Genomic DNA, 14,018 nt, shown 5'->3' on the forward strand with positions numbered 1-14,018 from the left:
AAAAAAAAAACAAAAACACAAAAAAAAGGAAACAATAGTAAATGCACACAAGTTGCAAGAAAATTGTATTGTACGAGTTGCAATTGTGTAGATGCAAGTAATCACAACAACAGCAACACTAAGTAACGAGCTGCAGCAGCTGGCAATGTGCAAAAGTCAAAATAAACATTGCCAGCCAGCCAGCCAAAGGCCAATAGAGTGTGCTGCACTTTACCATGAATATCACTGTATGCATATGTGTGTGTGTGCGTGTGTATAGGCATGCATATAAAGAGGTGTGTGCTGGGCCATTTTTGCCTGTTTGATTGCATTCGTTAACTGTTGCTTGCTTTGCGTCTGTTTTTGGGTGCGTGCAACACGTTTTTGCTTATGGTTGATGTTCTTACACTGGCCGATTCGTGTATATGTCGTTGTATGTGTAGCACATGCAACCATGGCACCATGGCACTCACACAGCCACATGGCCAATAAGTCAAATTTACATTGCAACAAATTAGTTACTCATACGCCATGTGCCGCGATACGCTTTGCTATTTTAACTCCCCTTTTTTTATTTCTGCCACATTTGGCCACCACTTGGGATTACTATTTGTTTATTTATTCTTCCAAACTTTGTTGCTGTTTCTATTTTTTCCATTTTCAACTGATATCTCTTGTCATTATTAGCGCATTTGTTTTGCCAATACGAGTTGCTTTATTTGCTTTGCGATGATGAATTGTTGGTCATAAATTTGTTCTTTGTTCATGAAGTTGCAAAATCGTTTTGCACTGAGCGAAAGAAAACATCCGAAGTAGCTCAAAATGACCTTGGAATGTACGAAAGTTACTGTTTAGGCGCCCACTGTGACTTGTCATAATTGTGAGTAGTACTCAGTATTTGTTTGAGTGTTGAGTAACGATACAAATGAATTTGTATAATTCAGCAGTGGCAGACTTCTAGGGATTTCAAATAGTCTCTACTATGTAAATACAAGTTTGGGGGGAACTTAGCTCATTTATAAAGTATAATTGATGTGATTAGCTGCAAAGTATTTGGTTTTTGGAAGAATTAAATATCCTTCTCAAAAGAACTGTTTTATTTTAAATGCTCTTCAAAATTTTTTGCTCTTCAAAAATATAATCGACTATGATTCGGAGACTGAAGAGAAGAAGTCCATAGAAGCGTAGTTCTAAAATAAATTGCGAGTCTCCTTATTTTAAATTTTTAGTACTTAATCCCCAATAAATTTTATTTTTTTGTTAATTTTTTTTTTGTAAGGAAATGTATGTATCGGGTGTTTTTAAAGAGCTTGAGAACTCTAAATGATAATACACAACAGAAATATGGAAATGTGCAAATAAATATGACAAAGACAAAGGAATTGCTTAGCCTTTCAAGAGAGGATATCTCGGAGGTCATGGCTTGTATAATCGGTAATTTTTTATTGGCCAGGCATTCCTTGCAACTAGGTTTCACCCTTGCAGACACCTGCTTGAGCCACAGCCGCCTCCTAGGCACGTCAGGAGACACCTTTTAAACAACGCCGACGAGATCCGACAAAACGTACAGAAATCTACTGGACCAGATAGTGTTTAGACAGACAATAAACGACATTCACCGGGAGATCGTAACCACCTTCTTAAGCTCCCGTCCACTGAATGCCGTAATCAGAGTCAAACTGCCACCTATAGCAGATGAAGAGCTCCAGATTCCCCGTGAGACACGCGTAACACTGGCACTATTATGTTCTGGATACTGTAGCACGTTAAACTCTTACCTATCTAGAATTGAGCCCGGCATACCAAATACATACATTAACCACCTTTTCACATGCCCTTGAAAACCTACTCATCTAACACCCCTCTCTCTCTGGATCCAACCTGTCGAAACAGCATGTTTCCTGGGCCTACCTATAGATGAGCCAGACGAAGACGACCGGTGATATACCCTACACTGACGGGGCTTAGACTAATGCTAAAACAACAGCAGCAACTAGGAGTTTTCTCCCATGAATATTGCAGAAGTTGTAGAGATGACTAAGCGGATGAAACAGTTGAGCACTTCCTTTGCAAGTGTTCAGCCCTAGCTAAAATCAGAGCAGGTTTTCTATGTAAATACGCTTTTAATTCTCTTACAGAACTGTCTGGCGTGGGGAAGGAACCAATCCTGCGTTCATAAGAGTCACAAAAGGGTTCAACGAAGAAAAGTAAATGAGGTTCCCGTGCAGCACAGTGGTATCTCAATGGACCTGCAAGGTCCAAGTGAGTTGGTTGTACAGATCGACTGCCACCATAACCTAATGCACTGTGCGATCATTATCCGTAAATTTTTGATCAAGAACGAAACGAATACCACCGACATGGTTCGAATTCATCGGACAGGACTCGCTGCGATTTTTTTCTGTTTCATCGGGTCAAAAAACCACTGCTGTGAACGCGTTTTAATAGCCGACAGGAAGTAATGGTAAATTCGAAGACAACACTAATGGCTATACCGAAAAAAGAGTTCCAGAAATGCTTCGACAGCTGGATGAAACGTTGCCCGTGAAATGCATTGCAGTTGATGGGGAGTACTTTGAAGGCGATAATATGACTCCGTACTCTCGCACAATAGTCAGCGCATTATTTGCGTTGTGGCTACTATAGGGTGGGCCATGTAAAATTTGCTTTTTGAATCCGCTATAAAAAAAAAAAATAATCAATATTTTTTCAAACTTTTTATTTTTATTTTGAAGATTGAATATTCTCATTTATAAATGAAGAATAATATTGTTTAAATGACTGCCACGACTGGCTTTACAGTAGGCCATTCGATCAACCCAATTTTTAAGCACATTTTCGATTGTTGGGGCTCCAATTTCATGAATGGCAACTTCGATTTCGTGTTTTAAAACATCAATCGTCTCTGGATGGTTCGCATAGCATTTGTCCTTAACGGCTCCCATCAAAAAATAGTCCAACGGGCTTAAATCACAGCTCCGAGGCGGCCAATTGATATCGGAATTTCGGCTGATTATTCGGTTTTCAAAAACGGTAGCCAAAAGTTCGAGTGTAACTTTGGCAGTGTGACAAGTTGCACCGTCCTGTTGAAACCAAATGTCGTCCATGCCACCCTCTTCAATTTTTGGAAACAAAAACTCGTTGAGCATGTCACTGTAATGCTCGCCATTGTACGCGGCTCCTCAATCATTTTCGAAAAAAAATGATGCCGCCAGACCAAAAACCGCACCGAACAGTGACTCGTTGTGGATGCTTTTGCCTCACTACAGTAACGTGTGGATTTTCTGAGCCCCAAATCCGACAATTTTGCTTATTGACGTAGCCACCGATGTGAAAACCAGGAAAGAAGAAGACGACTCTCCACTTTGGAAATAGGCTTTCAATATTTCCCAATTTTGTTCAAGCGTATAGCGTCTCGTAAATGTCAAACCTTTAAGTAATTTATGAACACATTTGACATGTCATTTGCGTTACCATTCTCAAAAAAATAGGTGGTTCAAAAAGCAAACGCTATATGGCCCACCCTGTAGAACAAGAATCAAAAAACAAAGAAAAATACACAGTTACGCATTGCATCAGTAGGGCCAGCAAGAGGAAGCGGGCAACCGCGGTATTAACGCAGACACACCAAATTTAGCGAAGTCCTCAACCATCTGTGTGATTCTTCTGGCAGAACAAAGTGAAACACAGATTACGCTCTAAGCAGTTAGAAGGCGTTGTTCCTAAGCAACGACAGGTGGTCATTCCCTCTGTTTAGGACTGGTAGCGGCAGGATAATCACCTACCCTGTCAGAAATCAAAATAGAGTAACGAAACCAACGCAAGGCTGAGTCTTGCCGAGGCCCGATGGCCCCGAGTGGAGTGAAGAGGGGGGAAAACATATTTTGAATTTCCTGAATATATTGCGGGATCTTTTTTATCAAGGTGGTATGCCCTGGTTTTAAATTCCTCCATTTTTCACTACTATTATCATGCTAAGTTCATAGTCATAAAATTCGAGTGAAAAATTCCCGTGAATTAATAGCATGATTTTGGGTAACAGCTCTACTGTGCGTCAGTCGCTAAATTATTTCCCTAACCCCCAGATATCTCGTAAAATTTATCACAAATTAATTAATAGACGGCAAAGAAAAAAATAATTGAAGTTCCGCTAATAAAAAATTACCTGTTTTATCCTCAATTACTTTACGAGTGTTAAATTGATTTGCATTGATTTTCATATAGGCACACAAGCACGCACATATTTTTCATAGTAAAAATCAACCAAAAACACTCAACAAACAGAATAGCGGAATAGCCTATGAATATTTATTTTATGTAAATGCCGCTTTGTGTGCACATTAACGTGTAAATTATTTGTATTTATGTATTTTATGCATTCAACAATTTGCCATTCACCAAACGCCCATAAATAATTAAGTGTAAAGCGGCTGTTGTAGCAAAAAAAATGTGAAAAAATAAAACACTTATAAAAAGAACTCACAAAAACGAAATATCGAAAAAAAAAAAAAAATTTAACAACAAAAAGCTGCATGCACTTTGTTTAATATGTCAATATTAATTTGTCCCAAAATATTGAAAATCGAGAGTGTTGAAGTGTCGCTTGCAGCCGGCGGTTGGCTTGTTGTTGGCGTCGGCGAACCTTCAAGTATTTTTATTGCCCCATTTAAATTAGTCTCTAATTGCTATTGATGAAATTAGCGGCGACCCATTAATGTTGCCTCAGCAGCTTCAGTCTGTTTGTTGGTTTTATTGTTTGGGTCATTAGGAATAGCCGTAGTAGCCACTTTTTCTGTGTTTGCTTCTCCTCCCTTCTCTCTTTGTTTTGTGACTTTATTAATAAATGAAAAATTATGCGTGCAACAAATCACATTCGCAATTAGTGGCATTAGTTATTAAGTGTCAAGGCTTAAAGAAGACATTTGATGTTAATTTCTTTGGGATTTTAAAGGGTTTTCCAATAACAGGTGTTACTTTGAATAGCCCGCTATTTCGGTAGATGCCACTTTTGAAGCTTACATTTTTTGATATTTACGATAGTAGAAACTACGCCATTAATAAAAATGGAAGGATTCTCGCTTCAATAAGGCATTGAAATTATTAAATTTCTCTGTAAAAATGGTGAAAAGTTGGCAGAGATGGTTCGTAAAACTCGAACTCGAACATTTTTGGGGCATCGTGAAACGCCTTGACGGACCGCAATATAGAAATTGGTGAAAAAATTCGCGCTGTTGGGACAAGTTGGTGATGTGAAGAATATGCACGTCGCTCAAGAACAGCCGGAAATATTGCTGGTGTAGCCGAAAGTGTTGAAGAAAACCCAGGATTGTCCATTCTTCTCGTTCTTTGGAATGAGGTATTCCACACCGTATTTTGCATAAAGATTTGGGACTTGAGGCTTGTAAAATCCAGTTAACACAAGAACTCAACCCGCCCGATCATCAACAATATCGTGTCATTGCTGATTGGGTCGTTGAAATGCATGAAAACATGAAAATTCTGCGCAATTTCATCGAAAAAGAATCTTGAGTGATGAGGCCCATTTCCACCTCTGTGGCTTCGTCAACAAGCAACATTGTCGGATCTAGGGCTCAGAAAATTCATGAGTAATTGTTGAAAAGCCGCTGTATCCTCTACGTATGACTGCTTGGTGCGATTTATGGTCCAGCGGAGTAATTGGACCTTACTTTTTCGAAAATGAAGCTGGAGCAACAGTTACGGTGAATGGATTGCGCTATCGCGAGATGGTTAACGATTTTTTAAGGCCGGAATTGGATGGTATTGATCTGGACAACGTTTATTTTCAACAAGACGGCGCTACGTGCCACACATTTTTCTTTGAATACCAAAGTAACACCTCTTATTGGAAAACCCTTAACTTAAACTTTTTTTGTTTTAAAAAAATTTGTTTAGCAGTTGAGCTATTGTAGTTTTAAAGTTGTGAATTTAAAAGTTAATCTTTGCGCTTTTGACGAAACATGCAAAGATATAAAAGAAAATTTTGTGAAACAAGTAAGTAAGAACTGCTGCGTCGGAAACTGAATACTCTTAATAAGGTCAGTTGCATGTAGTCAGATCGATTCTGTGCCATTGGCTTAGGTAAACATGGATTTGGAGTTTGGGGAGATTTTAGATGGGATGATTTCGAGGGATGTATTTTACGCATTTTTAAATTTTTATTTTTAATTAATGCATAATAATTTTAGAATATTGTGTACAAATTTCAAGTCGAACGCAACAAAATTTCCCAAGTTATTGCACTCCTAATCGAACTCATTACACGAAAGTTTTAGAGCAAGTTCGAGTGCATCGATCTTTTTCGAGTAATTGTTATTAAACATCAAAAGTGTCAATGCTGATTATTTTTTCAGCATTTTTTTCCAGTTTTACAAATTATTTATGCACAGTGTTGACGTCGTTGTGGTGCCAATGGCATCAGAACTATGTCCAATATGGGCGTTGATAGACTTAGAGGTGGAAAATTGCATCAGTAATTGGGTCATCTCTATGCTAGAAACCAGGATCATCAAAGCTAATATGGGTAATATCAACATAATCAAGAAGGTCCACAGGGGCACTCCACATGAGATATTATGCACTTGTGCCAACGTTTTTTCCAATCTTCGAAGAACTTCAAAAAATCATTTTTTTTATCTTGTTCAACGCCAATCGTAGCGTAGCGTCGTCCTTTCATGGGCCTTTTCAGTTTCGGGAACAAGAAAAAGTTATAGGAGGCCAGATCTAGGGAATACGGTGGCTGTGGCATCATTAGTGTGTTGTTTTTAGCCAAAAAGTGGCGCACAAGCAATGATGTGTGAGCAGTGGCGTGCGTTCTTCCACAAATCCGGGCGCTTCTGGCGGATCGCTTCACGCAAATTGCGCAGAACTTGCAGGTAATATTCCTTATTGATCGTTTTAACCTGTGGCAAGAACTCATGATGCACAGCTCCCTGCAATCGAAGAAAACGGTACGCAAAAATTTTACATTCGACCGAACTTGGCGCGCTTTTTTCGGTCTCGGTTCGTGCGGCAGCCTCCATTGAGATGATTGATCTTCGGTTTCCACGTCATAATCATAAACCCACGATTCGTCACCAGTTATGACCCTCTGGAGCAAATTTGGGTCGACGCGGACAGAGTTTAACATCTCATTAGCAATGTTCATGCGATGCTCCTTTTGGTCGAAATTGAGCAGTTTTGGTACGAATTTTGCGGCGACCCGTCTCATGCCAATCGATATCTCTAGGTCCTCAGCAACTTCTCTAACGGTGATTCGAAGATTTGACCAATACCATTTTCTGCACTTCATCAATTCTTTCGTCTGTTGTTGAAGTGCTCGGACGTCCGGCACGCTTTTCGTCGTTCACATCTTCTCGGCCTTCTGAGAACATTTTTTACCACCGACAAACTTTGCTTTGGTCCAAAGTAGCTTCTCCGTATGACTTTGATCCATCTTTTTGAATAGGTAAAAACCGAAGACGAGCCGAAACACGTGGAACCAAAGCCGCAGTCAACAATTAACTGAACATTCAAAATGGCCGAACTCGTCGGCATGAGTGAGAGACATGAGTACCAAAATCGCCACAAAAAAATAGAAATTCGCGAGACTTTTTGAACACACCTCGTATGCTTGGAAGAAGATGGCGACTTCAACCTAAGTATACTTTATGGATGTGGACGCTCTAGAAAGGGTATAGACAAAAAAATTTTAAAAACTTCTACTTTCTTCCCGAATTAATATTAATTGTTAAAAAAATCCTATTGATGTTCGTCACACAAATGCTCAAGGATGCTTCAAACTCACAGCAGCGATATTTTTTGGCCCAGCAAAAACTGATTTTGGACGACCTTTCCGGAATCAACACGATTTTGTATGATCATGTGGTAAAAAAATGTGTTTGAAATTTGAAGACTGCAACGGAACTGGGCAAACTGCTGCGAAAATTGGTTCAAAGGAATGGAAAGCTGCGTTGATTGTCAAGGAAAATAAATATTTAAAAAAACTACTAAGCCGTTGCCAATCAGCCGTGTTAATTTTTCGATTGCTGGGCCAGAAATATAAATAGCAACCCTCAACCGTCACAAAGAAGTGAAATTCGGTGAAGTTGCACCCCAAAAACTTTTTTTTAAGTTTCAATTAAGTGAAAAATTCACGAATATTTCGTTGTAGCGCTCACCATTTATATGCGTGTATGAAAATCTTACAATTCTTTCAAATCAGTGAAATACCGCTAGTCATATAATATTTTGGTTTTTGCTGTCAATTTAAAACAATTAAACTTATACTCACGCTTGCATACACGACGGTGGTTCAGCGGTTTGGAGGGATCGCGGTAGTAGCCTTCCTTGCAGTAGTGACAGTGGCGGCCGGTGGTGTAGTGGCGACAATTTTGGCAAACGCCACCAGAGATGCGACCTGAGAGCTTGAAAAGTTCCATATTGAAGCGGCATTGACGGGCGTGATTGTTGCAATTGCATACTAAAAAGAATAAAAATGAAAAAGACAGATTAAGATGAGTAATTTAGCGAAAATACGAATAATAAAACAGCAGAATAATTAATTTATGAATTGTACGGGATTTGCCGGTGTAATTAAGGACTTTATTATTTGCGTTATTTCGGACTAATTTTCGTATTGGATGTGACGCCAAGAACTTAGTTTGTGAGATTCTCGACTTTAAAGCTGATTTAAACAAATTTGTTTTTTGTTGATGGTTTGACGTTTTTTTAAATGTCAGTTCCAGGCACCAATTTTTCTACTGTTTTTAGTTAAAGGATATACCAATTAATAATAATACAATAGTAAATCATCAATAAAATTTGAACCAACCCCAAGCCCCTGACACTTACAAATGGCTCATTTGTAGTTTTCCCTTTACAATTTTTCACTAAATATTTCCTATGTGACACATTAAAAAAAAAATTTGTTTTTAAATATATTTAAAAACTAATGTGTCGTTTTAGCTATCCAAACTTATCTCTTCATTTGCATAGTAAGGCACGTAACACGTTCTGTTGATTTCTTTAAGTCAAACTTTGTCCACTATGGTGCAAAAGCCATAAATTCTGGCGACTTGATTCCCTCTAAGCTCTTTGGATCCCTGCCCATATCTAAACAAAATATTATCTTCCATACAGCCATCAATTAAATGTGGCTTGGATGGTGTGGCTACACTTAAAATATATTTTCAACCTTTTCCTCGACACAGTCGAATTTATTGACCGCTGGAAATATGCAAAAATACAACTCGAATACAAAAAACTAAATTCCCAAAGGTTCGAAGAGTTCAATGCGGCTTTGTTCGGCTTGTACTGAAATCTCTGCACGTCAGTCTTAAGAGGCCCGTTGTATGTTAATAAATACAAAATCACTATCCTCAAAGCGTATCATACACTCGCTGATGTTTATCTACGACATTGATTGGCCAGATCTACTGGAGAAGAAAAGCTTGAATATTCCCCAAAGACTTTTGTGTTTTTACTTTCCCTTGCTTGTTACAATTTTTAAATCAAATTATTTGTATTTAAATTATGCGCCCATTACTGAAGAAAAATTCCAGCTGAATGAAAATCTGCCACATTGACGCAAACATGAAGCTATTGCCCAGGCGAGGAACGTGGTCTTCTTTTCGCTAGAGTCTTGTTTCTTTCTAAGCGAATGGAGCAGAAACTCTTCTTTTTCTTAATTGGCGCTATAACCGCTTACGCGATATTGGCCGAGTTTAACAAAGTGCGCCAGTCGTTTCTTTCTCGTGCTAACCGGCGCCAATTGGACACACCAAGTGAAGCCAAGTCCTTCTCCACCTGATCTTTCCAACGTAGAGGAGGCCTTCCTCTTCCTCTGCTACCACCAGCTGGTACCGCATCAAATACTTTCAGAGCCGGAGCGTTTGTATCCATTCGGACGACATGACCCAGCCAACGTAGCCGCTGGATCTTTATTCGCTGCGCTATATCTATGTCGTCGTAAAGCTCATACAGCATTGCGTTATTCGCCGTGGCCAAAGTGCAAAGGTCCAAAAGTCTTACGCAGAATCTTTCTCTCAAACACTCCAAGCGTCGCTTGATCGGATGTTGTCATCGTCCAAGCCTCTGCGCCATACGTTAGGACGGGCGTGATGAGAGCCTTGTAGAGTGTTAGATTTGTTCGTCGAGAGAGGACTTTACTACTCAGTTGCCTACTTAGTCCAAAGTAGCACTTGTTGGCAAGAGAGATTCTACGTTGGATTTCAAGGCTGACATTGTTATCGGTGTTAATGCTGGTTCCTAAATAAACGAAGTCTTTTACAACTTCGAAATTATAACTGTCAACAGTGACATGGGTGCCGATACGCGATTGCATTACATATTGTTCTGAAATCAAGGAGATGCGTAAGGCGAATGAAGAAACGCTTAACGTATTTGAGCAAAAAAACCCTTGCCGCATCCTTGGACCGATGTGGATAGATCACGCTAACTCTCGTCTAAGTTACAACGATGAATCCTTGCTGAGCTAAACGACGTCCAAATCGCCAATCGCCGACTACATCAAGTGTCAGCGCCTCAAGTGGGCGACACTTGTACTGAGAATGGATCCCAATAAAGTTGTAGTTGAAAGTGGTTGCCCAAGGAAAACCTGCGTTGACACAGTTGATGATGATGCCAAGACATTTGAAAGGGAAGAAATGGAGAAAGCGTTAGCAAACCTGCAGCGCGCGAAATAAGGGATGAAACGCTAGGGCTATGGCAAGACCGCTGGATTAACGAAATACGCCACATGGAACAGCAGGTACATCGGCGAAGTTAATTTTTATACAACTCAAATGCTTTCCGAGCACGGGTATTTCCAGAAATACCTTTTCAAATTAGGAAAATGCGAACACCCCACATGCATATACGAGGATGCCGCCGAAGATGATGCTGAACACACATTCTTCCAATGCATGCTATGGGAACAAGAACGTCGAACGCTGGAGAATGCAGTCGGGCACATAACTTTTGAAAATGTAATCGGCAAGATGCTAAGTAGTGAGTAAACCTGGGAGAAAGAATTGTCCAGATAAAAAGCGGGTTCTGGACGCAGGCACATAGGTATAGATCTTTGTAATGAGGAAGATGGGGCGTCACTCTGAATAAATGCGAAAGCAGTTCCAGAGTGTGCGACGGTAACAAACGAAAGGCAGGTTTTTAGTCTCCGTCGCAGCTGTTGAGGGCGACTAAGGTTCAACATGGACTGTCACGCCAACAATGATGATGATGACTAAATCATTCATTGAAATTAATAATGTTTATAAAATCTCGATCTTGATTTTGATTTTGGCCTTCTTAGATCTCTGTTTTAATCCAAGCAGGAATCAAATTACTTTAAAGTCTTAATTCTAAGTTATTTTGTACCCCTAATTTGTAAGGTATTGTAACCATTTTTTTTTGGTCTTGTTTTCTCCACTTGGGAGCATCGACCTCGACAAGACTCAGTCTTGCGTTGGTTTCGTTAATCTATTTTGCTTTCGGACAGGGTAGGTGCTTAGCCTGCCGCTAACCACAGACTTAATAAATGAAGTGAAATGAAAATATCATCAGCATCATAATTTTTTCCTCTCACTCCTGGGGGAGCACCGGCTGCCCAGGTGATTCCAGTCAAGTGCGTAGCGACAGATTTTCCCGGGAGGTTTACGTAAAGTGTGCCCGATCCAACCCCAATTTACGCCTTTTTATTATTGTAGCGATTGGCTCGATGATACAGCGTTGGCATAATGACGCTGTTGGGCCACCAAATTTTTGACAATGCAACGCAGTCCTCTATTTATAAAGGCTTGTAACTTGCTTGCAATGCCATCGCTAACTAGCCATGTCTCACAACCAAATAAAAGAACTGTGAGGACATTGGATTTGTACAAGTTCAATTTTGTCTTCACAGATAAGCTGGTTGAGTTCCAGATTTCTCGTAAGCTGGCGAAAGCTCCAACGCTTTTTGCTATGGATTCTATGGCTTTCTTTGCACCACCATCCATCGTAATCTCACTTCCAAGATATTGAAAGGAGTCGGCAAATTCAATTTTCTCTCCTTCAATAACAAAACTTGAAGATATACAAGCTGAAGTCCAAAATAAAAAAAACTGAGCTAAAATAGAAACGACAGGAGCTTTGTTCTAATAACTTTGAGTTTATTTATTCAAAATAGTCCCCTCTGGCCTCGGTATACTGTTTTGCGCGATCTAAAAGCTTTTCGAAAGAGTGTGTCATTGACCGGAATGTTTTGGTCCTCAGTTATCTTTTGCGAAATGAAACGTCCCTACGTCCGTAACACTTTAGACGCAGTAACTTCGCTTCCACTGAACCGAATGACACGAAGCGCTTTCACTCGAAGTCAGCTTGGGATGCTACTTCCCACGCACTAGCATATTAAAAAGATGGCGCCATCAAAAACACATTTATGTAGCCAATCTTTCCAAATATTTGTAAGTATTTATTTTGTACGCAAATGCGCGCCTGCCGCTTCAGCTAACCAAAAGGGAGTAGCGAATTAGTATTAGATTTCGTACTTTGTTTGTCATCGATTTCCTGCCGAAATATGTCAAATAAAATTTCTAAATAAATATGTTTTTAAAATCACATAAATATTTGACTTTTATCCGTTGTCAGTGCGGTATTAATGACATTGTTGTTGGTCCCTCATTTCAACATTTTTACTGATAGCTGTTTTTACTGTTACTTTTCCGACTAAGCTGTTGATAGCTTTGGCATTTAATGTTTGTTACCGTTAATTTCCCTGGAGTGTAATGTATAAATCTCGATATAACAACGCCATTAGGTCCACCAAATACAAATAACACCAAAAAGCATGAATAATAAATAGCCAGCCTCGAGTCGTGTAGCTGATGTTGATGCTGATGCTGATGCTCGGAATTGATGAATGTTTAGCGATTAGCGTTGAGTGGTGGCGCTCGTCTCCTTTCGCTTGACTACATACATACATACATATACTTGCAGTCTTACTGATTGAGCTTTTGCTACAAGCATTTTAACGCTTGATCTCACACAATTATTTTACTGTTATTTATTGCGCAATATTTACATTTATCTGGCATGTCGCACTTCGCCGCATCATATCGCCGTTTGATGTTACCATAGCAGGGAGTTTTGTTGTTTCTTTTTTGTTTTGTTCCACTTCGTTGTCGCTTCCTGCCTGTCTCCGCTGAGGGTGGTTTTAAATTTCTTGTATCTTTTTTTTTTGTGATTTCTTTTTTATCATTCAATACACAAGTTATTCTTATGCAAATTGCGGTAGCTTTACGGTAAATAATCAACAGCGCCAACACGCAGCAAAAATATTTGACGTAACTCTGGGCTTACGATGGATTGTGGGCAATAAAAGTGTAAGTGTAAAAAAATTACATCACTAATAAATTATGATTGCTGTGGTAATTTATTCGAGCGAGCGCCTGGTGCACTTGTTTTTCCAGAGAATTTCGTTTTTGCTTCTATTATAATTCGCTAATCATTCGGACAGTAGCTGGTGTTAAAATATTGGAAAATTTTTTTGGAATAACTTTATATTTACAAAGTTTTTATTTGTTTTAACACCTCCGTTTATTGCAATGGAAATTCATGAGCTTAGTCACGGTACATATTTATTTACAGTGGCGCACCTAGAAATCCGCCAACTTTTTTGGCAGATATCATTTATCATCTGTTTCGTAGCAAAATACTTTTCATAAGTCGATTTTATTTGTAAAATACACACATCTTCTTTAGTAAAAAATATTAATGTATTTTTGTAATATTAATGTATTTTTTATTTTAAAAAATATTAATGTATTTTTGTAATATTAATGTATTTTTTATTTTTTTATTTTCCCAAAGTAACGTACATATTTGTCATTTAATTACAGTTATACTTTTTATAAGAGCATTTATGGGTTAGTTAATATTATTTATACAACTATTATATTAATAAAATTCGTTTTAAAAATATAATAAGATTGTGATTTATATAAGGTCGATCTTCCCTTAATTTCGAGAGCTCATTGCTCCACCAGGGAGGATGTGTTTTTTTGCTA

The 14,018-nt window shown here is 38.9% G+C and overlaps 1 protein-coding gene across 1 annotated transcript in view; it reads right to left on the reverse strand.

Moving 5' to 3' along the window:
* The window catches only part of LOC128857452 (netrin-A-like), a 153,496-nt gene that overhangs the window by 104,516 nt on the left and 34,962 nt on the right, over positions 1-14,018 (reverse strand). Inside the window, exon 2 of the mRNA XM_054093209.1 lies at positions 8,270-8,458. Within this exon, the coding sequence (XP_053949184.1) occupies positions 8,270-8,458 (189 nt within the window). The remainder of the gene's footprint in view (positions 1-8,269; positions 8,459-14,018) is intronic.

Source organism: Anastrepha ludens, chromosome 3, assembly GCF_028408465.1.
Source record: "Anastrepha ludens isolate Willacy chromosome 3, idAnaLude1.1, whole genome shotgun sequence".
NCBI lineage: Eukaryota > Metazoa > Arthropoda > Insecta > Diptera > Tephritidae > Anastrepha > Anastrepha ludens.